The sequence below is a fragment of the Thermobia domestica genome, chromosome 10, assembly GCF_964235325.1.
Source record: "Thermobia domestica chromosome 10, izTheDome1.hap1.1, whole genome shotgun sequence".
Classification (NCBI taxonomy): Eukaryota; Metazoa; Arthropoda; class Insecta; order Zygentoma; family Lepismatidae; genus Thermobia; species Thermobia domestica.
Genome location: NC_137463.1, coordinates 230985341 through 231013177, shown reverse-complemented (window position 1 = coordinate 231013177; position 27837 = coordinate 230985341). Strand labels below are relative to the sequence as shown.

Here is a 27837-nt window from a genome sequence, read left to right as displayed (position 1 = left end):
CCTTTTCTAAAAAACAAGGTCTTAACCATATCAATAGGGTAAATGGTTTTTGAGGAATACGTCACTAACTGACAAAGTAGGAAAACTCCAAAAATGATCTGGATCCGAAAGGAACGATTTTGCTCGTATATGTACAAGGAAACAAACGATTTGTAAGTTACGAGGGCTTCGACTCAAGTTCTATTGATTATTTCAATAATTTTCAACATACATCAATAAATAATAGCTGCCAGAAAAAAAACAGACATTTGAAAAAAAAACATGAAAAAGAACGGTTTTTTATTGAAAAAAACTTCACAGAAAAAAACGTTTTTTTTTTACAACTACTAGCATATTATACACATCAACTGATAAAGCGTTCGTTATCAGCAACTGAGCATGTGCATCGTTTTTCTCAAAGTCACCAAGCTCCTTCCTGTATTTTGGCAACGCATCCGCTGATTCCGTTTCAGCCACGTACAGTACGTCGGTCGCTTGACTTTACCGGTAACAATATCCACCAGTCCATGGCACTTAAACAGAAGCAACATTTGGTGCTTCCACTTGGTCCAGTTTTCTGCACTCGTCAACTTGTCTATTTGGATTTTTAAATCTGTCATCTTAGTATCAAAATGAAAAATACTCCACTTCAACAGTCACCAAACAGTTCCTTCGGGAATGGCACACCACAAAAAAAAAAAAAAAAAAAAAAGCAGTCTCAAAAGAAAACCGGAACTACGCCTTCACATTACCACACACACTGGGCCCATAACCTGTTGGGCCATGGATTTAAATGTAAAGGAAGTTTTTAAAAGTATTTAATAGTAACTAACAAGCCACAAAATATTTATATAGGATACAAAAAGAAACGTATAATATGCTTACAGTCAATTTTGTTGTCAAGGCGCTACTTCATTACTAAAAACTAGTGACAACCAAAACAGCGAATTTACAGTATATATATTTCAAGTCTGTAAACTTTCAAGATCGGTCACCACAAAGCCACAGTATATAGTCATCACAGAACAATATTTGCTTTCCATAACACAATGTTCGTATTCACATATCCCTTGCAACCATGGCAAAAGTTCATTCCTGTGGGTTCGAACTGTTGCCGCATCGCCCTATTCGCCTGATCTGGCCCCCTCAGATTTTCATGTGCTTAGAAACCTGAAAAAGTTTTTTTGGGGGAGGGGTTTCTGCGATTTTCTTCGGATGCTGAGATAAGTGCTGTACTAGGGTATTTCGCAGGGCTCGAGGAATCTTTAAAAAAAAATGGTATAGAAGCGTTACCGGAGATGTGACGTAAATGTATCTTGGTCGAGAAGGATTACGTGGAAAAATAAAACATCTTATCCAATTATTTTCTAATTTTGTAGCTCAGGCCACCAATCCACTCTCGTATATAAAGGGTTCCCTAAATGACGCCCTTGTTTCAATATAAATATAAAATCACTTAAATGTCTCAATGATACTTCAGAATTTAATCTCTTTCTGAGCATATTTAAGGACTACTCGAAGAGATTCTTTATCTTTGTAAATATTATTAGAAAGATAAAAGGTATTTCCAGAAGTGCATAGTTCTAATGTTACTTTAAATAAAGACGCATTCCACTTAGCACTGATAAACATTTAAGAGGAAGCTTCACTAAGTATTGCAAATATGATAAAATCAACAATCAGTATTTTACTGCAAAGGTTGATAAAGCTTATGATATGCAATATATCTATCAATCTTGATGCTAAAATTTAAAGCAAACATAGTTAATTTTAAAAGTAAACATTTGCTTTGCTTTCTTTGGGTTATATGGCTACTGATTATAGTCTTAGCTACATAATACATGATATCGTTATAAAGATTCAGGATCACAAGATCTTTCAGCATAGGTATAGATTATGAAGAAGAGAGTGCCAAAGTAGCCAAAGTAACTACGTAATTTGTACAGACAAAAACTAGGACACTTCTATTAATGAAGCAGACATTGAATAGTGGAAGATTTTATGTCAACTTAAAATTTGAACTAAGATATTAATTTACCAGTCGATTTAACTTATGATTAAGTTAATAAAAGAATAGATGTTGAATGTGAAGTCAATGAAAGATTTAGGATTTAGATTTCTGGGCTTTCGGCATCCATGGCCGGAAGCCCGTCATGTATGAGGGATGACAACTCTCGATGACCACACTATCTGAGAAAAGGGAAGGAAGAGGGATTGGGGAAGGAAGGAAGCAGCCTGGGACCTATATGTTAAGTACCCCCCGGCATTTGCCTGGTGTGAATGAGGAAAACCCAGGTAAACCTCATTCAGTATTTATTCAAACTTCAACCTGAAAAAGCTTTTTACATTTTTTCGACCGAGTGCCCCGACCGGGAATCGAACCCGGGACCACTCGCACCGAACTCGAAAGCGTTAGTGACTACGCTACATGAGGTCCTAGTCAATGAAAGAATTCTTTCCCCACATAGGTAGGACTCCCAGATGTCCCAGTTTAGCCAAGATAATCCAGGATTTAGACATAAGAGAAACTAAGGTTTATGGAAAATATTTGGAAGATATTGGTTTTAATGGTGTTAGGTAGAGTCACACACAATCATAAGAGAAACTAAGGTTTATGGAAAATATTTGGAAGAAATTGGTTTTAATGGTGTTAGGTAGACTCGCACACAATCATTTTTAAGTAACTTTTCCCTTATTTTTTTTCGCAGTTTTGAAACTTAGCAAAACCCACTTCTCGTCTAAGGTAATTAATATTTTGTGAGCCAAGTGTATAGTACACAATTTTTGTGGCTGTATACTAAGCTAGTGGTTCTCAACCGACGTGTTGTGACACATTGGTGTCACGCAGTCCTCTAAAATGTGTGGCGAAATTTTAGAATTTAAAAATCATGAAAAATTAATTAATAATAATTAGTTAAAATCGAGACGGACTGTATCAGTCACCACCACCAGCGGCAATAATGCTCAGTGCTACATAGAGTTATTATAAAAACTAATTGGTTTCACTATTATAACTAACTAACCAGGGGTGCCCACAAGGGGGGGGCTATTGAAATATGTGGGGGGGGGTAAAAATCTATATAAATATGCTTGAGGGTGTGTAAAAATTAATCGAAAAGATTTTTTTTCATGGAAGAACATCTATGGATAGACAATTGAGGGGGGGTGCGTCATGGACATGAGGGGGGGTGGGCACCATTGAACTAACTAACTAACTCTATGGCCTATGGAACCCGGAGGTTCAATGCCGCGTTCACAAAAGCTCTCCACTGACTTCTGTCCTTAGTTAACTGCATCCAGTTTCTATTTTGTATTCCAAACTCTGCGAGATCCATATTAATATTGTCCTCCAATCTGCGCCTAGGTCTTCCTAATGGTCATTTCCCGATTGGTCTTCCCGTCAAGACTTTGAAAGCGTTTCTACTTTCTTCCATTCTAGCTACATGACCCGCCCACCTAAGCCTCCTAGACTTGACGACCCTAACAATGTTGGGCAAACCATATAAATTATGTAGTTCCTCGTTATGAAGTTTCCGCCATTCCCCATTCCCGTTCCTCTTGGGTCTGAATATTCGTCTCAGGATCTTGTTCTCAAATACTTTCAGTCTGTGTTCTTCCCTCAGAGTAAGCGACCATGTTTCGCAACCATACAGAACAACAGGCATGATTATCGTTTTATATATTTTAAGCTTCAAATTCCTCGACAGAATTCGCGACGACAAGATATTTTGAACCGAATAATAACATTAATTTCTTGCTTTTAGTCGACATTTAATTTCTTCGTGAATATGATTTTCGTCTGTTAATATTGATCCTAGATAATAAAAATATCAAAGAAGTGTGTCGCGATATCCTAGACGATTAGTAGAATAAAGTGAATTGTCAGTCAAAATAGGTTAGGAACCACTGTACAAAGCAGTTAAAAGAAATTGGTAATAATAATGGAAAACATTTTAATCAACCTGTACCCATTAGTTATCCGTTAAAAATCAATATATCCTTCAAAGTGGAAATAAAATAAAACTCCATGTTACAGTTTAGGACAGTGGTTCTCAACCTTTTTTGACTGACGACAAACCTTACTGAATGTCCAGCGCATCGCAACACACTTTTTTTGATATTATTATTATTATTATTATTATTATTATTATTATTATTATTATTATTATTATTATTATTATTATTATTATTATTATTATTATTATTATAGTGAAACCAATTCGTTTTTACAATGACCTTATATAGCACTGAGCATTATTACTACCGCTGGAGGCGTTGACTGGTACAGTCTGCTTCCATTTTATCTGATTATTATTAAATTCCTCATGATTTTTAAATTCTAAAATTTCGCGACACACCAGTGTGTCGTGACACATCGATTGAGAACCACTGGTTTATGATACAGGAGAAACAGACAAAATTTCAACTTTCCAGACCAAGAATATGTGTAACCCCTTTTCCCAGGGCCGGATTAAGGGGGGCTATAGCCCCGGGCCTCCAGATGGAGAGGGCCTCTACTCTGATCAAAATCTCAACTGGTTATCTAAAAAGAATCATGAATATACAATCATCATCATAAAATAAAATATGATAAAAAATATATATGAAACGTATTCCCTTAACATCCCTACTATACTTTCACAAAATGTATTAGGTCAAGTCAGCAGGGGCTACATTTTTTTTTTTAGCCCCGGGCCTCCAGATTTTTTAATCCAGCCTTGGCTTTTCCCATGATTTTAGATGTTGACTTTCAGATCACCCCGTCTTACGCATGATAAAGAGTGTGAAGAAAGCATTACTGCAAAATTTCATTTACCTTCGTCAATTCGTTTCGAGTAGCTGGTGCAAAATGTTCTAAGCCCGCTTTACCACTTAGAAACGAGTCATATTTTGTTAAACTTCGGCATACCCTCAGCCTAAGATTCAATAAGAAAATGTGCAAAAATTTCAATTTCAATTTCCTATCCCAACTATTAAGATCTGTTAAATAACAAAAAAAAAAAAAAAAATCTTTGCACCGTTTTCCCTCCTCTTAGTGCATAACTTTAAAAAAAAAAAACTGTATGTTATTTCTAAGACACGAGTTCAAGGATAATATATTCAGGATTTTGTACAATCAACAGCAAAAGAATATGGACCTCTGAATGTTGTAATTCCATAATTTGGGTCTAACACATGTGACACTTTCAAATACCGGTTCAGGTGCAACCTAATATACACAAACATTTCTCCACAATGAGAGCAGTTGGCTTGGCAGCACTGAAGTATAGAGTGGATGATGCACAAACTGTTTCTCCATTCTAAGATAGATGTGTCTCTATCGTTTGGAGACGTCCTCCGTGGCTAAGCGGTTAGCGTATGCGCCTTTAGCGTGGGTGGCCCGGGTTCGATTCCCGGCGGGAGCCCATGTGGTTCGGATTCCACGTTAATTAGTAGGTCCCGTCATATTAGGTAGGTCTCATATAGCCTCGCTGCTGAAAGTGACGTTAAACTCAAAAATCAATCTATCTATCGTTTGGAGCGTGCTGTCCAAATCAACACCATATATCAATGATACTATAACTCATTTGGGAATATTATTTCACCAGATACTGCATGTGAGGAAAAAAAAAAAAAACGAAAACACTAATCACACGTAAGTTAGGAAATGATTGAAAGAAACTGAAAATATCACATAGAATAATTGAAGAACACGAGTTTCTAAATCTCTGTCTCCATTTATTGTCCTACTCCATTTTCCCTTTATTCTGTAATTCTAACTTCGATTTCCTTCTCCACAGAAGAAGATATTGCTTGTCACACTATGTATGGAATTAAATTAAAATTGAAGGATGTTAAACAATTCGGACCTGGGGAATTCGTGTCCAGCTCTCCTGAATAGAAGTTCAATGTGATAACACTTACCTGCCACAATCAGTTTCTCGATGTTACAAAAAAAACTCTTAACTAGTTAAAAAAAAAAAACTCTCATTTAAGATACTAAGACCCGTATGAAGAGACGTTCCTTAGGTGAGTGATTCAATGCGTTACTCCCGTTCCCTTCTTCAACTCCCAAACATGTTAGATAGGAAGGAAAATGTTTCGAAACGTTACTCAAACTGAAACTGCCTCTTCGGTTTAAGATTGGTCCCTATCTATCTTACAATTCTTCCTCAGCCTAAAAGGAGAAAAGATGGTAGACGATATGTTTGAATTCCTTGAATGGAATCAAGGCGTGCAGGAATATGCAGACATGTTAGATTTCGAGATATTGTAAGGTCGTAAAACATAGAACGGAAAAGTATATCATTCCTAAAGTAGGCCCTACATTGACGTATTTTTCCGACGTAGCCATAAAATTGCATACGGCAGTCTTGTTAACAGCTGTCAATACGTTAGTGTATGGGATCTGGCGTAAGTTTACGTACCGAATTTTTAAGTCTGCCATACACTGGCCTATTTTTCCGGCGTAACCATAAAATTTCATACATTAGTCTTGTTAGCAGCTGTCAATACGTTAGTGTATGGGACCTGTCGTTTGTCAGCAGGGGCGGCTTTGGGATTTTAATTTTGGGTAGGCCCGTGTCTACCTAGCCTACCTGCTAAAACCACCACCGTTTATCAGCTTTACAGGAAGGATTTGTGACGTAATGGTAATGCACGAAACTGCCAAGCGGAAGACCGGGGTTTGAATTCTGTCTTGTCAATTATATTTCTTCATGAAATGTTATTGTTTGGGTAATTGTTATTGTAATTCTATTGTTGCTTGACGTCATGAACTGTAGCGCTTGACGTCATTCTTTCTTGGTCTGGCCTTGTTGCTATCTTAAACAGAAAGTGATTTAGAATTCCAAAAAGTGTTTTATTTAAAAGTATAACTTTTACAAACTAATAAAATTTTTCGTGATAATGTTACATTTATTGGGAGGAAAATAAATAGCGTAATTACTATAACAAAAAGTCATTATGCATGTATTTTGAACACACACACACACACACATATATATATATATATATATATATATATATATATATATATATATATATATATATATATATATATATATATATATATGTATGTTCAAAATGTTACACAACTTTATGGGGAATCTCGTGAATTGTTTTTGCATGAGTTTTTCATTGCAACAGCGTTTATGTATTGTGACAGAGTACATTCGCACTAGCAGTTATGTTTTGATTCAGAGGGCCTACACAAATATGCTCCAAGCAAATCCTCCATCAAGCGGTTGTACGACAAATTCCACACAGGTAGTGGACACGAAGAGAAGCGGTCGGCTAAGGTTGTTGAAAGAAGAACTGTTTTTTGATGTGCAAGATGCGTATATTGTGAGACAAAAAAAAAAAAAAAAATCAGTGCGACGATTTTCGAGCCAGTCCGGGCTCTCCATTGGTAGTGCACACATGACAATGCGCAAGTTACTTGAAATTGTATCACTATAAAGTTATAGCGGTCCAGTAACTGTTGTTTGAAGAGATGTGGATACCCGAAAATACTGTTGTTGTTGGTTTATGGAATCGGAATAGACTGAAATAGTGATGTCGTCATTTCCTTTCCGTTACCATGGTGATCGCTGTTTCTTTTTTATACAAACGCGTGAAGCGAATAGTTTATCTAGTCTAGTAGAAACAAGGACAACCGATGTAAATTTATTTAAAATTATAAAATGTTTAACGATTAAATAATGTTGGTGGGAAAAGGTACAGATTTAGAATATGGAAATGCGTTTAGGAAACTACGAATAAAATCAAGAAAATTCATAAAGAAAGACTTACATTTAAGAAACTTATTTCTAAAAGCGCCACATCTCTAAGTGATTAGGTAGAAATCAAATAATTAATGTAAAAGTTATTATCATGTAATCCACCTTAAGAAGCAATTATACACAATAGAAACTCCCTAACGTGCAGATTGACAAATTGTTGACACTAGGAAGACTGTAAAAATATACGATTTTTAAAAAGAAAAAGAAAAAAAAACTTTTAGAACAATATTAATTCTACTTGGATATTTGCTTCTCATGTCCACTCTTGGTAATGCAAGTGCACAATATTAATGTCTAAAATATTACAAAAGAAAGGGGAATAAAGCAAGCCTTTGGAATTTTTCAGTGCAGACCATCAATGGACATAGGTCAATCTTTTCTTATATTCCGTATCAACTTTTTTCTTAAACATTTGGAAACAGTACAACAAGAAAACATCCAATTATGAATGGTTCAGCATATATCCTAAACAACTGTTAATCATTAATCCTGTTCATGTATTCAAGGTTTAGGGATGCACACGAGACGAGTCGAGGCAAGATTTAACTGACCAAATTCGAGTCGAGACACGGCTCTTCCAATAGAAAAATATACATTTTTCGAGTCGAGACATCACTTTTACAGCACATTTTCGAGACGAAACAGCCACAAATCTTGTCTCGTGCGCATCCCTAGCAATGTTATGATACTTATAATAATGAATCATAAATTTTCCAGAATAATTTAAGATTAATATCTGATTATGAATAAGATGAGTACATTTTTTTGTCTTTGTATTTTTCTATATCTCTGTTATTTTAGTTTCATTGATTGAAAATTTTAAAAAAGAAACACAAATATTTCATTCAGTCTAATGTTTGCAGTTCCGAAATATTTCATCACTGTTTACACTTTGCATTTAGACCCTTGGTATTTAGGCTACTTGTTGTTTAGAAAATAAAATGGCGATCACCTTGGCAACGAGAAGGATGTGACGTCACACTATTTCAGTCTATTGGTATTGGATTGATGATTCATTGTTTCGCCTGGATGGATACATTAATGCCCAAAATTCTTGGATATGAACTACTGTCAAGGGTTTTTACATAATATTGAGAAGAGTTTTCAACTACATGATTCGTCCTGTCCACTTGTGTGAAGAACAAACCGGCAGTCACTTCCAGCACTTAATATAGAATATGTATAAAATAATAATAAGGAATAAGGTTGCGAACTTGTTGTACACCCTGTATATAATTAAAATAAATATATATTTAAGCAACAAAGATAATTGAACTACTTACATGATTTGTTGGACTAAGTGGTGTGATTGTATTGTTTTCTACATCCTCCTGATCAAACGAGCTGCATTCGCTTCTTCGATTTACTGTCTCATTCCTAACATTTTTAGTCTTCACCATAGGAATTATTGCAATGCTGAGGCTAATACGCATGAGGAACGAAGTAAGAGCGATGGAAAATATCATAAAACCCAGAACAATCCTCACGGGCAAAACTACAAAACAAAGATATAAAAACTGAAATAAGCTATTCAATACATTCCTTTAACACGTTGACTGCCATGTGTATGGAATTTCATACACACGGCTCTCTCGAGCAGCGCCATGTATGGTTTTCCATACACAAACAATATATTTTATTTCTGGCGCATTTATTTTGCAGGTGTGTATGCAATTACATACACATGGCTTAAAAGTGAAAATTTATGTTCACGCCGCATGTACGCAAAACTATAAAGAGAGTGAAGCATCCATCTATGTGCCTAAAACAAACTATTGGTAGTGAACTGTTGCTGCTGACACACAAGTGATGAAGGTAAATATATAGGTAACAGCCAAGATGTTGTCCCAGACAAACATGCATACGCATTTATTTCGGTATATAATAAACAGGAAATGTTATAAAACTGAAATGTTAGTATATTTATGAGTAGTACTCACTATTGTCGATGACGCACTGCCAGCATTTCGGAAGCACATTCACGGCAGCGTATCATTGACAGTAATGAGTTCTACTTATAAATATACCGATATTTCAGTTTTGTAGCAGTGGTTCTGTTTACTGTATACTGTAATAAATGCTTATATCAATCTGACACAGACAACCTAATACAGAACAGCAAATTAATTACAAGAAAAGATCGGAAACTATCGTACACTATTTTGTTGTCTTTCTTTCTTTCTGTGCAGAATGCAAATAGCAGATTACAAATTAGCCATTCGACTAATTGATAGTTCACGCTGGAGATAGCCTCTTCCGTCCTAATGTCCACGCCTGTGGACAAATTATTTTAGTATTTTCTAGACACATCAATTCGCAGTTGGTGCTACTGCTTGTCTTATTGTAATGTCTATGGATCACACAACGCAAGGAAGAAAATCAAGCAACTTTGCACGTCTATGGAATGAACTACAATAATGGTCAATACAATGAAGAGAATAACACGATTATGTTTCCGACCTCCAGGTAATTATTGTTTGATATTTTGCTTGAATTTCTTTTTTTAATGGTTTCTATTGTATTTGTATATTAAAATGATCATGTCAAAAGATATTTTTCGTAAAATTAATACATTCAATTCAACTATTGACAAGCTGTAGCAAATGAAATAAATATGTCCACAAGTGTGGACATTGGGACTGTATTATTATTCTCCAAGGAGGCAGTATGTCCACGCATGTGGACATTAGGTCTGAGTTGTGTTTTCTGCTTCGGAAATGTTGGTCTTGCATGGAACCTAGACCAACTATTTCAAGCAATGTTTTTTTCCTGAATTCAAATGAATTAGCATTAAAAATTCTAGTGAAACTTGTTATTAAAATTTAGTTCAATTAATATTTATTAGTGTAGAAAAATACTATTCTGCAATATTTATCATTCCTACCATTATTTGTTGCAGGATCTTCCTGAATGTTCTTGAAAACGGACAACCCACTGAAGAATTTTAGAAAATGTAGGATGACAGGATTCAGACAGTGATTTTGATCTTATTGGGGGTAATTCAGATAATGACAAGGACTATGAAACATTTATCTGACATCAATGCTTCCAGTGATGAAAGCAGTGATAATTTATCGGAATTAACCCCATCATTAGGTCTACACAAAGATACTTCTACAGTAGAGGATGTTGTCACAAATATTTGTGATCTACAGCCATTTTAACATTCTCCACGAACTGTACCTTACATTAAACCCCGCCAGACGAAAGAACGTTGTGAGACTGATAAAAGATAAGAATGTTGGAAGCAAACGACCTATCCAAGGAGGTTAGAATTATGACTCTAAAAAACTATTTTCCTAAATTTAATTATCCAGAGAGAAATCAAAAGGATAGGAAGGATTGGGGATCCTTAGAGCACTTTCCCAATATTCCAGCAAAGATAGACAGTATGTACAGATCACCTAACTCAACGCCACTGAAAAGTACAATGAAAACATGGGAGGTGTGAATTTGGTCACCGTCTTATCTCGCATTACAATTCTTATCATCGAAGAATAAATGGACTGTTCGTGTTTTGGAATATCTCTTTGACGCTGCTGTTGTAAACAGTTGGTTGCAGTACAAAGATAACTGCAAGGCACTTCGTGTCAGAAAACAAAATATTCTTGATCTCCACTACTTCAAACTTCGCGTAACCCAATCTTTGATTCATTATGTTGACAATTCTAATACATTTCTTAGAGGAAGACAAAGCACCTCAAAGATAAATACCAGTAGAACGTCCTGGAAACGTGCACTTGCCTACCTGAAGCAAGAAAAGTTGAAAATCTTCACTTACCTAAAGTTATGGACATACGAAATTCAACTCGTTCCAGAAAAGAAAAGTGAAGAGGAAAAACTAGAATTTTGTGTACTTCTTGCAAAATATACTTATGCATTCTAAAAGAACAGAACTGTTCCTTAGAATTTCATTCTCGTTGAAGCTAAGGAAAAGATCTGCATCTTGAAATGTTTGAAGGTTTATAATAAGTGTGTTCCTTGATTTTTTTTTGTTATTGGCGAAGAAGATTATTTTGTATTGTCGCTATTCATGTATATTTTTTATTTTTTAACAGTATTTTCTTTTAGTTTCTTTTAGTAAAGAAAGCACTAAATGTACGTTTTGAAATAATAAAAGCATAAGGTTTAAGAATTCAGTGTTTTCTCAAAAGAAGATAAATTCATCATTTGTCCACAGATGTGTATCGTACGCTCCAAAGGTTAAAGTTATGTAAGAAAAATATAATTAATCGTGTCATGATGCTTTCAGGACCGAAGAGGATAGGTATAGTTGAATCGTCTGTCGCTTTAGTGGAAAAAGTCTCGCGCATTTTGGTGTAATTTACAAAGAATGGCCAACAAAGTGTAGAGACTTTTGTCAACTAAATGGAGAATTCCAACTGAAATTAAAAAAAAAAAAAAAAAATATGGAAGTGTATGATGTGGAATGCATGGATCGTAGCAATATCACTAGATAATAGAAGTTGTTTGAGGAGGGGCATTAACTTTACTGATTTCCCTCCTTCCGGTTGATCTGTAACCAGCGGTGATGCCGAATTCTGTTACTTTGGGAGAAAGGAAGACATGTGTGTTTTGTTATCAGATTATTATTAAGTATTCTGCCTTTCGGCGAGTCCTAGACTAATGAGTTTTTTTTTTTTCAATTTTAGATTTAGGCTTCCTGGAAATGTTCCTTCTACGTTTCTCGGTCTTCAGCTTCCTCTTTTAACTCTCAATGTTTTCTTCTATTTTCAAATAATCGATCAGTTGTTTCTTGTTCTTCCTATTCCTCGCTTTCCTTCCATTTTCCTTTCTATGGCAATATGAAGAAGACAATTTCTTTGTAAGATATGTCCAATCCAATTGACCTTCCTATGAAAGATGTTGGCTAGAAGTGCCCTCTTCTCTCCTATCCGTTTAAAAATATTTTCGTTTGTTGCTCTCTCTGTCTACTTTATATTCTCCATTTTCCTCCAACACACACATTTCGAAACTCTCTAAATATTTTTTTCTAACTTCTGTAATATCCAAGTCACTGAACCATACAGTCCAATGCTCCATATATAACACCTGACCAACTTCTTCCTAAGTCCAATATTAAGCCTGCAAGTTAAGAGTGATCTTTTCTTGTTGAATGCTTCTTTGGTTATGGCAATTCTTCACCTGATCTCTTTGGTGCAGTAAAAGACTCTTGTAAAAATACTTCCCAGATGCTTGAAACTCTCGACTCCTTCAAGTTTTCTTTGTTCTACTCTGGCCCGTAATGACGCGTTTCCTCGGGATATTCTCATGACCATGACTTTCGACTTTTCGATGTTGATTTCCAGCCATATAGTTTCCCAGTGTCAACTGTTTTGTCAATCATCTCCTGTAGTCCTTCTTCGGTTCTAGCTATAATAGCCGTATCATTTGCATACCTAATCTTGTTAATGATCTGCCCTCCAATCTTGAAATCTCCAATTCCCATTAACGCTTCCTTTCAGTATTCGAAGTGAAAAAAAAAAAAAAAAAAAAAAAAAACAGGTGGTATGTTTTATTACGATTTTGACGTGACATACCGTCTACCTAAATGTTGAAATGCTGTGAGGGTATGTTGCCTAAGATTGCATTTCTATTTACATAATGACTGAAAACAACTGGAGAGCTTCTCTGTAGTAACGCAGAAGGGGGGGGGGGGCAAGAGATACTTTGATCCCCTCCAACTTTCTAAAAAAAAAACCTTCCGTTGTATTATAGAGAATTATACACGAAAATGTTCAAAAACCGAATGAAGATATTAATAATTTCCTGTGGAAAAACTCCCGGTCCCCCACTCGATCGTGGGGTATTCCAAACACCCGGAAGGTCCACCCCCAGAGTAGACAACTCCTAAACCTGTCCATGCTCAAAACACGGCATTTATATGCATTAAGGCAAGAAAATATACACATACACAAACACAACAAAGGAACAATTCAATGTGGTACATCTAAATATGAACTAGGTGAACATCTTTGAAGACACCTCATTTTGAAAACAAAAAGTAGGAAAAGATAAGAAAAATGTCGGTATTGTCAAATTAGAAATTATTTCTACATAAGAAATACAACCTTTTACGTGCAAAACTATTCGTCAATTACTGTGTATAAAATAGATTTATTAAAGGTATTTAGCATCTACTTTCCAGTGAAGATATGTTTCAATCATTGAAAAACCAGAGACGGTGTGCCTTCATCACTGAAAAGCCAGAGGCGGTATGGCATACCACTTCATACCGTCTCACTCCAACCACTGCTTCCTTCATTAAACATTCACTATAAAGGTTGAATAATTGTGGCGACATATCCTTGTAAAAATATCCAAATCCTCTTGGGTCTCCCTCCAGGGTTACCGTCCTTCACCATAACCACTTCCAAAGGTTTCTTTCTAGGAGTTGCCAACTGCCCCCAAAGATAAGAAAAATTACAATATAAATCACCATATACTAAACCTTGTGATAAACATCTTGGTATTTCAGCTAAACGAATAAAATGCAAGCTCTGGGGCGAAGTTGCCAAGTGGTATGGCTAAGCAGACAAACTACAGCGCGATCAGGTGGCAGGGGATGGACATGAATGTGTACAAAATAAATGTGCCAATATCGCTGGCCTCTCATTTGCTAGCAGCAATTAAAGGGAACTTGGAGCGCCGCCTTCAAATGCCAAGATGTTTGTCATTCCATTTAGAATAGTGTCGCAGTACAGCCCCTCACATTTTGATTTCGTCCGCGTCCTACTCCTACCCTATCCGAACAATACTTGATAACAATCGCAACACCAATCATCCTTAATGATCTAGGAGAAACAATTTGAAATAATGGACGAATGTTATCACAGAATTTAAACATTTTGTACAGTATAACATGCGATTTCGTGAATGAAAATTTGGAGTTTCAGTCAGTGCGTGATGGATCACCAAGAGCAGAGCAGAAGAGTCAGACTGCTGTTACCAGTGGAATGCTTCGTTCATTAAGCAAGTCAAGGACATGACTTTTTAAAAGATATGGTGACGTGCAGTGAACTCTGAATATTCCTCTAAATATCCGAAGCAAAGCAGTACAATGCAGTGCTAAATCATCCTTATATCCCGTCTCCCAAGAAAGTCAGGATCACTGTTAGGGTTTTGTGAGTTGCCAATCTATGTTTTCTTGCTCTATCTTAGACTCTATACTTAGACAAGAAAGAACGTTCCAACTTCAGTCGGAATTTGAGGGTTTTGACACTTATTTTGTATCTTTCTTATATCGGCCTTTTCTAAATCCATACGAGTTTCGCGTCATTTCGCTTACTACGATTACTTATTCAATTCCACTTGCTAAATTTAATCTACGATGTCATTGAGAAATCACCAAGAAATCTATGTAAAAATGTTCGAGTTCTCTCTTTCTATCAGACATTCTTAGCTGTTTTCTCCCATTTTTAATCTTGTAGCATCTTGTACTCTTAAACTTGAAGCATCTATTACGAATATCTAATTTGTATATTTTGAATATCAATTTAGCACTTGATGACGCATTGTATCTAGGGAGGGGAAGAAAATTTTAGAGGCGCCACGCTACTATCCCTTCCTGGTTGAGGCCAAACTATCCGCAATTTTGACATAACTCTTCTTGCATTATTCATACTGACTTCTGTCCTTGTTTATTTTATTGTTACGCTGTTGTGATCATGCTAGTATTTATCTTCCTTTTGTTGCAGATATATCATGGCCGCTCCATTAGAAGTTAGCACCAAAGAGGAACAATGAGCAGTTATTTTGTTTTTGTGGTCGGAAGGTATATCAGGGGCCGCAAGGGAACAGTGTCTTACCACAATGGAGTGTCTATGAATGGATTGAAAAATTCAAAAATGATCGCACAAGTGTTACGCACGATGAACGAGCCGGACGACAATCTACGGCCACAAATGATAACATTGAACGTGCACGTGACATCGTTCTGTTAGACAGACGACTGACTATTGATGAAGTGGCACATCGTTTGGAAATTAGTCATTGTTCCTGATACACCTTGTGCCCCAAAAAGCAGGATCACTGCTCGTTGTTCCTCTTTGGTGCAAACTTCTAATAAGAGTGGCCATGATCTATTTGCAACAGAAGGAAGACAAACGGAGGAATTAGAATCAACCTTTATAGCATGATCACAACAGCATAACAATAAAATAAACCAGGACAAGATCAATATGAGCAATGTAACAAGAGTTATGCCAAATTGCGAATAATTTTTGAGTTACCCTCGTATATATCAAATTAAAGGGTTTATTCATTTCTAGCATAGATTGTTTTATGTAGTCTGTAGCGGAGCGAGAATTCGTATCATAATGTCTTGCAGCTAAAAAAAAAAAGATAGATTAATATGAAAATATAGGTTTGTTAGATCATCGCACATTACACGTTGTTGTTTTTTCTAATCCTTTGAAGTTCAGCCGTTATCATGTCGGTACTTTGATAATACACATACAGACTGTATTTGCTTTTGGATTGTATGTACACTCATGTCCAAAATTACTGTCGCGTGTCTGTAAATATGTTGTTGTAGGAATATAATTTCATAACGAAATCGCGCGATATTTCTTATAATGTTAATATGTGTATGATCGGCAAAGAAATGTACGTTTATGTGGCAAATTTCATGTGAAAAGAAGAGTAAATAAGAACAATAAAACGAAAATAAAACTTTCTTGTCCATTTAGCAACATTTTGTTTTACTCATCCTAATTTTCGTATTTATAATTCTTTTCCTATGAAATTTACCACAAATACGCATTTCCTGATTATACACATAGTAGGGTCTATTAGCATTATAAGTACCCTGCAGAATCATTATCAAATTATATTCTTGCAAGAAGACAGTTATAGATATGCGACAATTATTTTGGACATGAGTGTGCATATTGAGATAAATTATCGAATGAATACAGTAAATACTCTGACAATTCCCAACTCAATCATCGTTTACTATTCCAATTTGTTTTCAATTAAATTTACAATTGTACTAAAAGATGGCTACCTACTTCACTAATACAGATTAATGTAATAAAGTGTTTCAAAATATGATGTGCTATTATGAAAGTTATGATTAATTCTTTAAATATATTTAGACAGGGGCGGCTCTAGGATATTTTATACCCTAGGCAAAAACATATCTGCGCTCCTATAATCTCCTTCTTCCCCAAATCCCAAGTGATGCCTTGTTACCCCTGAGATTTTCACCACATCATCATATTGTTATTATGTGTTTAAGCATTAAATAAAATGAAACTTACTCCCAATGTCTCTCTGTATGGAGTTAATAAGTAATCCTGAGTAATATTTATAAACCAATTATTTTAAAGATTATTGCTGTGGCATTTGGAATGAAATTTTACTAATGTAATCGTGGTCGAAGGTAGGTTGGAGTGCAGATTTTCCAAACTGAATAATTCTTTTTTATTTCATTTATTTATTTCAACAGATACTCAGATACAGCATAAGGAGTGCTATTTACACAAGGAAATATAACAAACATGTATTAACTATTAAAAAAACAATAAAAAAGACAAAGCAAAGATGAAGTTTCTTAATTCATTTTTAGTTATTTTGAATTTGTGTAATTATTTTGTCAAAAGTTGAATTAAAAAGTGTCCACGTCAGTTGTTATCTGATTATATAAATTTGATGCTCTGTGAAAGAATGTTCTAAAACGACAGTCTAGGGCGGGAAAGGTGGAAGAGGTGGGTATTTAATGCTACATGGGTAGGAGTGTGAAGGGATAATTCTTGAAGTAGGGCTTCAGATCTTAAGTTTCCATTGACTACCTTATGTGGAAACTTTAGGTCAGTGACATTTCTGCAAGCATCCGGAGTCTGGATATTCAGATAATGGACGAGATCTTCTTTAGTCATAGAATGAACAGTGGCAACACACAAACGTACTATGGCCAGATAAATGTCCCCCGCTCTATTAGATGAGGAGTAATCAATCTTAGGTGATCCCACTTTTCATTAACTTCCTCTTTCTAAATATGTAGGGCGCTGGCGCACGCACGTTTTGGCTAATGTTGATAAACCGCACGTTAAAAAATTGCCTGCCATTCCGCTCCTAAATGTTTTCGCCCTAGGCAGCCTTCTAGGTTGTCTACATGGACAAGCCGGCCCTGTATTTAGATACGTTCTATGCTTTTGTATGCAAAGATTGATGGCAGGAATAGGAACACAAGCATTTGTGTGAGTGAGTATGGTTCGAAATTTGTTTTGATCCCTTATCAGCTTATCTATGTAGAATGAATGTTAAACTAACTTTAAAAAAAAAAAACTCACTCATGGACGTATATTTACACAGCAGAATGTGTCACTTGAAATACACACGTGCCTTAAATCCTTCTTAGATGCACTTTGTAGATAGCGTGAACTCTCAACGTACTGTCTTCACTAAATCTTTCTTCTGCTAATAAATATTAGCATAATCCTACGATAGTTTCTTTTCAGGGATTGTAGTATTTGGAACGGGAGAGATTGCAAGAAAAATCCTTCTCTGTTTCAATACAATTCCATGTCAGCAGTAGAGTGTTTAGTTCTGGTTCGATTCCCGTATGAAATGAAACGAAATCTCTGAGTTTTACGTCCCACGGTTATGCCGGCTAGGCTAAAGGAGACGGTGATGATGAGTGATGAATGAAATGGTGGAATGAAGAAAGTGGGAGGAAACGGGAGAACCCCGAGAAAACCCACGCACACGGTGTTTGTCCACCACAAAGTTCACTTGGCGGGGGCTGGGATGTCCACGCTCTACCACTGAGCCACCGCGGCCCTGGTTCGATTCCCGTCCTTACACGAGTTGTAGTAGACAGCATTGTGTCCGTGAGTTTTCTCGGAGTTCTCCCGTTTCCTCCCGTATTCTTATTCCACCAATTCTTGCATAATCATTCAGTGTAATTAATCAACCGTCCTTGTTAACATAAAGATGGGGCGAAAAATTAGAAATTCCATTTCACGTTACCCTTCGACCAATTTAAGTATTTATGCTTAAGATCGCCAACTTTTTTTTTTTTTTTTTTTTTAGTCGATCTTTTACGCTCTTTCGGGTCAATTCAGTTGAATTTTTAACATAGTCACGAAAGAAGGGGCTCTATGTACCATTTAAATGGATGACGTTTAAATATCGTGTATAATCTACACCAAACACGAAACTACCGTATTCTTTTTTGGACATTTTTTCGGTAGTAAAGGGATCAGAATTCCCTCCGGAATACTCAAGTAACTTTACGATGAATATTCCTATGTTCTGGCTAAGGTTTGTTGATCTTTTAGACGGACTATCTTGTTTATCAGGGATGGACTAGCTTATCGATCAACCGGGCAAATGCTTTCCCTTATGGTAACCCCCTCCTTCCAAAATTATACCGGTATTTAATAACGAAAAGGAAAATACAGTATCTTTATTTCAAAATTCTGTCTTGCGTTATAACTCGAATCATATGTGATTATAGACGTAATGTGTGATGTCCGTAACAACAGACGTCTATAAATGATGTAACACCCCATATCTCTAATCAATTGGTATTCCGCCCTCCCAATATTTGTGTCACCGACCTTTTTATGGTGTCAATCTAACTCTGCTCTTTGTTTTCATTTTGTTTTTATTTGCCCCTTGAATAAATGAAAAATGTAGTTGATCTGAGCCCATACGTTGCAAACTTGCAGGAGACAATATCGTGTCGTGTATTTTCTCGAGGTTTTGCAGTCTTTTATTTTTTCAATCCATCATTTATTCTATGATTGACCACTTGCAGTAGATTCACCCGGCTCAATACCTCCTACTTCGTACAGTGAATCGAAAATGGATTCTACTTACATGGTATGTCGCAATGTTAGTTTTTTTTTCTTACGTGTTTTATTTAATTGACAATGGTTGAACCGTGTTCTCAGTTCTTTCAGTCTTAATTTATCTCATTTACCGACTTTATACTCTGATTAAATTTAGCTTAGCGACAGAAGTCAGGTGACAATCTGTTGCTTTCATTGTATTTCTATATTTTTATATACTTTTTAACTAAGAGTGATTTTTACGGAGATGGACACAGACCCAGCGATCCGGACAGACCCATAACCCGGAGTTTCCTGGTGACCCTGAAGAAGTCCTGAATGAGTGATTGTCTGACTGATCAAAGCCCAGGTGAAACCGTTTAAGGTAGAAACTTGAAATTTTGACTGGGCATAGGATTTGTGATGTAAGGTACCACTAAGGAAGGATTTTTGAAAATTCGACATGGAATGAGGAAAGAGGAATTCGACAAGAAATTTGATATATGGATTCCTCATTTAAAATAATTAGGCACGTCTTTCAGAGTTTTCTTTTTTTTAATATTTGAACTAAAAGGGAAGAAAAAAGGTGGGAATTACAATTGTTATAATTGGGTGGCCATATCTCGAAATCTCTTAAGATTACAGACATTAAATTTCTTATTTAGACTTTTCATATAAAACAATTAAAGACAAGTTTTAGCGTTCTTCAATATTTCCCCTTAAAGAAGTGAAAAATGCGGGAAGAAATGCCCAGGATGGGAGTTTCAATGTTGTGACAGGATGACCATATCTTGAAATTCATTGAGATTAGAGGCATCTTAGGGATATGATATTTGGCATATAAACTGATTCAAAACAAATGGGCATATGCCGCAGCGTTTCCGGAAATTCCGCTTTTAATGAGAGAGAAGGGGGACAATTTCCATTTTCCTTTTCAAACTTAAAAAATTACTTCGAGATGGTCAGTCTCATTATCACGGGAAAACGGGTGAACCATTTGAAATGAATTTTTGAACATATTTATCACTTGGGTAGACATGGGATTTTATCATCTCACTTTGGTTGAAATGCGTACTATAAAGGAAAAAAGGGTTTAAATTTTTCGCAAAGAATAATGCCATCGACGCATTATTAGCGTGTGAAGAACGGAAGCAAAGGCTGAAATATGAGACGAGAGGGCGTAGGCTGAGGAAACGCGAGGCCTTGAGGGCAAAGTCCTCAGCTAACCAAAGGCTAGCCAACTATAAAATTCTGCAATAATGGTGCAGGTCTGATATTTCGGCTGTTTTTGGATCCCGGGTCTGTTCAGGTCACTGGATCTGACTGGGTTCTCGGGTTAGACCTGGCCTGAGAAGCGAGATGGGCACAGATGACCCGGACAAAAATTGTGACCCATGACTCATTCTATTATTGGTATGCGAAATAAAGTGTAAAACATGTATAAAATAGAGTAAAATGTAAACAGAAAATGCATGTATACTTAATTGTGGCCAGCGCTGGATTTCCCATTAGGGCAACTAGGCCCGTATCTAGACTGCAAAATTATTGAAGGACGCAAGATTTAAAAATTAAATAATATTTTTAAAATTTTATGGTGTGAGAAAGTTAAAAAATAAATAGCAAATAGAGAATTTTTACATTTGATAGAAGCGTCGTGTACTTCAGTTCTATGCAGTAATAAAAACAAAAAACAAGAAACTCTCATCTATATAAACATAGAAGCCCTCCGAATCTATATGCTGTGCTCTTGTATCATCTTCCTCTGCCTGCGTGGTCTCCTCGACCCTTCAATATACTAGGGTTGGCACATTCCGGAATGTTTACTTCCCGGAATCCGGAAAGTAAAATCGAAAAAAATCCGGAATTCGGAAAAATTCCGATGGAACAATTCCGTAATTTTTTAGAAATTTGGAAAGTTAAATTTCCGATTCCGGGAAATTTTGGCCATCCCTACAATACACCGATATTTAGTTAAGTTTTATTTTTATGTTACGGATGAAAGAGGTGGAGAAACATGTGATTATTGGGGACGCCAAGCTGCTAAATGCGCCACTGATTGTGGTTAAAAGTAGAAAATAAATATTTTAAAAAATAGTGCCTACCCTTTCTCTAAAATAAAGCAAACTGTAGTGAACAGTAAACAATATAGCAACTTATACTAAAAGGTGCAAAATAATTCTATTTTCAATAAAATTACTGTTTTATAAAATTCTATTTAAGTATGACTAAAAAGAAAAGCATAGAGATCACTGTCATGTATTATATAAGTTGATTGTAAACGATAGTGCTCTTCATCTAGTGGCTTACATTTTTTAAAATAATTTTCTTCGAGACAGAATCATTTTGTTACAATTTGTTTTATTTTTAAAGTAAGATTTACCTTCCGTTTCAAAAAGTACGTTATTTAAAAAAAATAAATTTAATTTTATTTACAAATTATCACAAAAAAAACAAGTATTGTCAGTCCATCGTGGCAAGTAGCCCTTGTGGCGGAAAAATACTATGTGCGTGTTTTTTTTTTTTTTTAATTAAGTAATTTTCGGATATTATTGTTTACACTTATACCCAGGGGGTAAAAATGGATCTGAAAAGGTAGAGGAACGCATGATGTCACTCCGTCCCCCGTGCCTATCTTTGCTCGTAATTTTTTAGGAAAGGAGGAGATGCCATATACTTTTTTGGAAGTGGGGGAACGGCATCCACCCGCGTTCTCCCTCACTTTTACTCCTGCTTATAACTAATTCTCTTATATATTTCTCATGTTATTTTCAAGTTACGAAACAGAACGGGAAATAAGTTTGATTTATTTACTTATTTTTGCACCTTCTTTATTCAAAACAAAACTTGAACTTTGCATCATCTTGATTTCCGGTTCGCCAACTTAAACTTTAAAAAAGCAAAACTAATATTTAAGCTATCGAGGCAATTTGGCTGCCAACATATTGTAGGAACTGTTATATCTTTAATATAATACATGCCAATTTCCCTGAATAAAGGCAAGTTCCCTTGTAGCCCTACTTATTACCTACTTTCTACGGCAATATTTTCTGTGTTAAACTAAATAGATCTTACCTGCGTTGCAAGACATGGCTAGTGCAGCTCTTGGGTGAATTTCACGTAAGCTGGAAATGCTTTGGACATTTACTTTTGTTTATCTTCTTAAAAGCAAACTTCGGTTTTATCATTCTTCAAACAATTCTCACTAGATACTCCAATCTTTCGCTACTAAATTAAATATGTCATCACTAATGAACGTCACACAGAGAGCTTGCTGGTAAGTTCCAGCAAGAGTGAGCGTCTATTCTTTGAGGCAATGAAATAATAGATCTTCAGCTGCTTCGTTTTCAATTGTATAGGAAGTCTTTAATCAAAATCAACATGAAAGAACTACTTAACAGCAGTTATCTCTCAGAATGCGTTACAATCATGCCAGAAGATCATTGATAAAGATCTCACCCATTGTTCATCGGACTCTTTCATCTATTTCCTTAAACAAGAAGTTGATCAATTATTTACTGCAGTCTTCTTCAACCTATTACCAGTGATGTAATGCTAATTTTTTTAGGTGGGTACACGCACCATCCCTTGTTACACACAAGCACAAACCCCCCCCCCCCATATATATATATATATAATATATATATATATATATATATATATATATATATATATATATATATATATATATATATATATATATATATATGGTATTTTATAATTCTTATTACAGCTGTTGGAGGTTGAAAATAGACACGAAAACAAGCAAAAAATATTACACCGAAGCAGAAAACTGCATTCTTTCCGAGTTATGAGCACAAGAAAGTGCAGAAAATTAATCTTTGAGTATTAATAGCACAAAAACTAATAGTGTAAGAAGAAGCGGTATGGTGAATTTCAGAGGAAACCATATTTGTATTTTCTTAGAATGTAACATTCAATATGTTCGGGAAACTAAGCAAGATTTTTATTAAATTTTGCCCCATTCAATTCACAATTATATATGGAATCTTGACTAAATTTATGAAAATCTGTATCTACTTTTCCCATACTCTTGAACTTGGTAATTCCTGACAACACTGATGTGGTTTAAATTTCTTCACTTTTAATTTTCTCGTTACATTTTCTCTAATCCTATTTTATTTATTCACTTTTTCCTTAATTGCAATATTCTCAAACTCATTTTGTTCGAATCCTACTGTAACATCAATTATCGTTGTGTCGTCGCCATTTGTTGCAACTAAGTCTGGTTTAAACGTTTCATTGTCGCAAGAAATGAAATTCAACAATAACTTTGTACTGATTTGATGATAATTCATTCTTAATAATTTCTACTAGGCCTATTTTATCACGATGAATAATTTTATTGCTTATACACTCACGTAATACATGTTTAAGTGTCTCATTTTTAATATTACAGCGATGGTACATCACATTTTCATTTGATTTGGCTTGAGCTATAGGAACGTTTGTGCCAAATGTTTTTTTTTTTTCCTGATTTTAAGGAAATCGATGAATCTGAAGCCCGACATTAGCCTATTATCAAATAAGACCTCGTTAGAAATGTTGTCATCTCCAAATTGATCGATTCCCTTACCCTGAAAATCTAGTTTTTTTTTCAATCATCAAATTTCTTCTTCAATTCAACTTTCGTTTGATTTATTTTCTTTATATTAGCTGGCCATTTAATTTGGAAAATAGAGCTTTTCCTGTGTATCAAAGCATCGATTTGATTAGAGTGAAATAAGGATTTAATAATAGGGCAGAAATATTCTGCCATCTATGACTCATTTTTAGCATTACAGCGATGGTACATCACATTTTCATTTGGTTTCGTTCAAGATACAACATTGGAGATTCTAGGAATTCCTAGACCTTCATCCCTCTTATAATGGTTCTTTGGATAATTCTATTAATTATTGAGCCATTAAAATACATCAATTTATCTTTTTGCACACGTAGTTTAATAAACATATAAGAGAAGTGTACATTTTACTTATACACACTTTTTCAAGATGTCTACATGCTTAACTGAATAATTCTATTTATTATATGTTATCATGACGTCGACATCAGGATTAGATTACCTAAAAACATTTGAATATCTTTTTATATTAACGTTATAACTATATTATTTCTTTTTCTTTCTCTTCTTCTAATAGCCGATTCAGCCTAGTACCTATTTAAAATGCATTATGGCCCAAATTTACAAGTAAATAATAATTTACAAGTAAAAATATACATCATACTGTTGTATATTATGGCGCTCGACGGACTTTTCTTTTTATTCCATTATTCAATAAAAAGAAAAAGAACTCGGGGCCGTTAACCTCTATATACTTCTTAAGTGCCCCTCATATATACAATATTTCTCATATCATAGTATACAAGTATTTCCTTATTTTTACAAAACAAATATTATTATTAATTATATTTCTTCATAATCGTCGATTACAAGGCACAACCAAAAAATACGGTCAACATCATAACTCAAATCCATTATGGGCCATAAAGAGGTTAAATCATTAATCTTGAGCATACTAAATGAAGATGTTAATATACATATATTCTAGGTGATTGTAATTGGAGAAAGTCAAATTTTTTTTTTTTGGAAAACATACAAATTTGATTTTCATTACTCGTAATTTTTCCATAAAATATGTGACATCAATTTTACATAACTGTCATTACTATCATACGTTTACATTAAAATATCCTCTTTTATTCTTTAATATGTATATTATTTGCATAAAATTCGAATAGAACAAAAACATAAAAATAAGAATTGCTTAAATACCAATTTCTTAGAGAAAACAAATTATTATCTTCAATATATATTCTCGCATTACAAAATGCTTTCAAATATACTATATAACATGAAACATGAATAATGCGATTAATATTGCGTTTCGCAATCATAGGAAAACATACGAATAGTATGAAATACAAATATCGAATAAAACATAACTTCTATTTATCAATCCAAACACTATACGATTATATTCGTATTAATAAACGGTATTTGTATCTAAAGTTTTTAAATCAGTTTTATAATCAGAAAATTGATTGGAAGTATTTAACGATGACGTGGATTCAATCCATTCCACATCAACACAATCTAGCCCAAATCACGCTGACTCATAGCTTCAGTTAAATTACATCGTATTTCACAATCTTGAGTACTTTCTTGGCAATTATGCACTGTTACAGCATTCGAATTTCTATGCGTGTAATTACTACCATCTGCAAATCGACTTTGTGTGAACAGGCGAGGATTATTGTTGCTATTAAAATTCCGATTACTATTTCTAAAATTCCTGTTTTCATTTCTACGATTAGGTTGCGTCTAATTACCGGTAACATTGTGACTATTCTACTATTAAAACGATATGAGTTATAAGTATTTTCTGGTTGTACATTTAAGTTCGAACAGAAGTATACTGTATATGATTACGACCAGAATTACCTTGACCTCTATTCTGCTCTCTATTACCATTTTGTACTGCAGATTGACTCTCATAATTTTGAATAAGCATAATCAAATGATTGAAATTGATACACTGTGCAGACATTAATAACTGTTGTAACCTGAAAGGTAATAGAATTCGAATAGAAGCAATGATTCGGGATTCAAGATGACTTGGATTTAATGATCTTAACTCATTATAGGTAGAAACCACAAATTCAGTAATGCTTCTATGAACCTTAGGATTAAATGGAATCAGACTTTCATACTAGAAGCACAAGATCACAAGATAATTTCTTACTCTCCATACCCAGTCACAATTCTGATTCATGCTCAAAATCCTTCACAGTAAGTACTACACGCCTCTGGAACAGTTTACCTCAATTAATACACAACGTTTCCACAGTTGCCAAATTTAAAAAATCTGTAAATTCCCTTCTCTTAAGTAAAGATAAGGATACTGGTAGCTCATGAGTCATCTTCGTTTTACTAGATTATTAATAACCCACATATGAACACACAACCAATAGGTAACCTATGCTAATTTGTACAGCTTATATATTCATAGTTCTGGTACCGCTACATGATATATGCATTTTAAGTTTCTCCATGTTATTTTGTTTCCTATATTGTATATTATTTTCCATTTTTGTTTTTGAAGTGTTTAACTATTTTTTTTACTTCAGTGGTATATTCTTTCTTTATGTGGTTAATACTTTTCTTTTGTAATTGTTAATATTTTCTATATATTGGTGCTTTTTTTTTTTAAAAAAAAAAGAAAAGAATGTATGCACGTGGTTAAGTGCTCGGAGAAGGCTGCAGAGCCTTAACTTCGCCACGTAAAAGAAGTCATAAATAAATAAATAAATAAATAAATAAATAAATAAATGGTTTCGTTCTCAATAAAGCATCCCTATTTGCAATCATAAAATCATTCTCATAGTTGGATAATAAGGCATTCTTAAAATTAGAATAGGTATGAAGACTACTCCTAATGGCCTTGAACCATGTTAAACAAGGTGACAATAGTATATGTGGTAACAACTTTAAAAATTGAGACTCGTCTACGCCCATTAGTTTACACTCGTCCTCAAATTTTTCAAGAAACCCTCTCGCGGGTATATCTTCCGGTACACCACTAAATTTAGTAAGTGCTTTTAATTCACTAAACCGAAATGATTTACCTGTGTTGGCCTTCAAATACCTGTAGTGATTACTTTTCTACCTGGATGATTGCCTCGTTCTCCTTTCTCCTTCGGTACTATCTTCATTACAGCTTGAAGTTTCATTACATTCAAAAGTTGCTCTGGGATGACGCGTGGATTCCCAACCGATGGATGAAGGGTGTACAGTATTCGTGTGCCCATCATTTCGCACTGCACTCTCGTGAATACACTTTTCTTTAATGAAGTTCACTTCATCCTGGAACTGCTTAATTTGATTGGCATGTTCATTTACAGCTGTTTCTATAATACCTACAGAGTCCTGAACCTCGGTGCATCTCTGTACTATCTTCTCCATATCTTCATCATAACGTCCAAATTTTGCTGCAATTTGCTGGTTCACCTGATTTAACTGTTCTTGTATTTGGTCCCATTTGCCGTCGTTACGTTTTTATTATTTTATTATTATTATCTATCACCTATAACAAAGCTTGAGCTCCAATTACAATAGGCATTATAACTATGTAATTAGTAATATGCACATTTACGAACATACATCACAACATACATAAGCTATCACATTGTACAAATAATCAATATATAATATACATATTCGAAATTACATTGTACAAATAATTAATATAATATAAATATTTGCAATTACATGATAATTCTTAACCATTGCACAA

General features: G+C 34.8%; 1 protein-coding gene across 1 annotated transcript in view; it reads right to left on the bottom strand.

Annotated features, from left to right (window-relative positions):
* LOC145663057 (sialin-like) overlaps nt 1-22821 on the bottom strand; it is an 80853-nt gene extending 58032 nt beyond the window's left edge. The window contains exons 1-2 of the mRNA XM_081729219.1: nt 22595-22821; nt 9026-9237 (exon numbers count right to left, since the gene is read on the bottom strand). Of these exons, the coding sequence (XP_081585345.1) occupies nt 9026-9237; nt 22595-22610 (228 nt within the window). The 5' untranslated portion in view covers nt 22611-22821. The remainder of the gene's footprint in view (nt 1-9025; nt 9238-22594) is intronic.
* Between the last annotated feature and the right edge of the window lie 5016 nt (nt 22822-27837).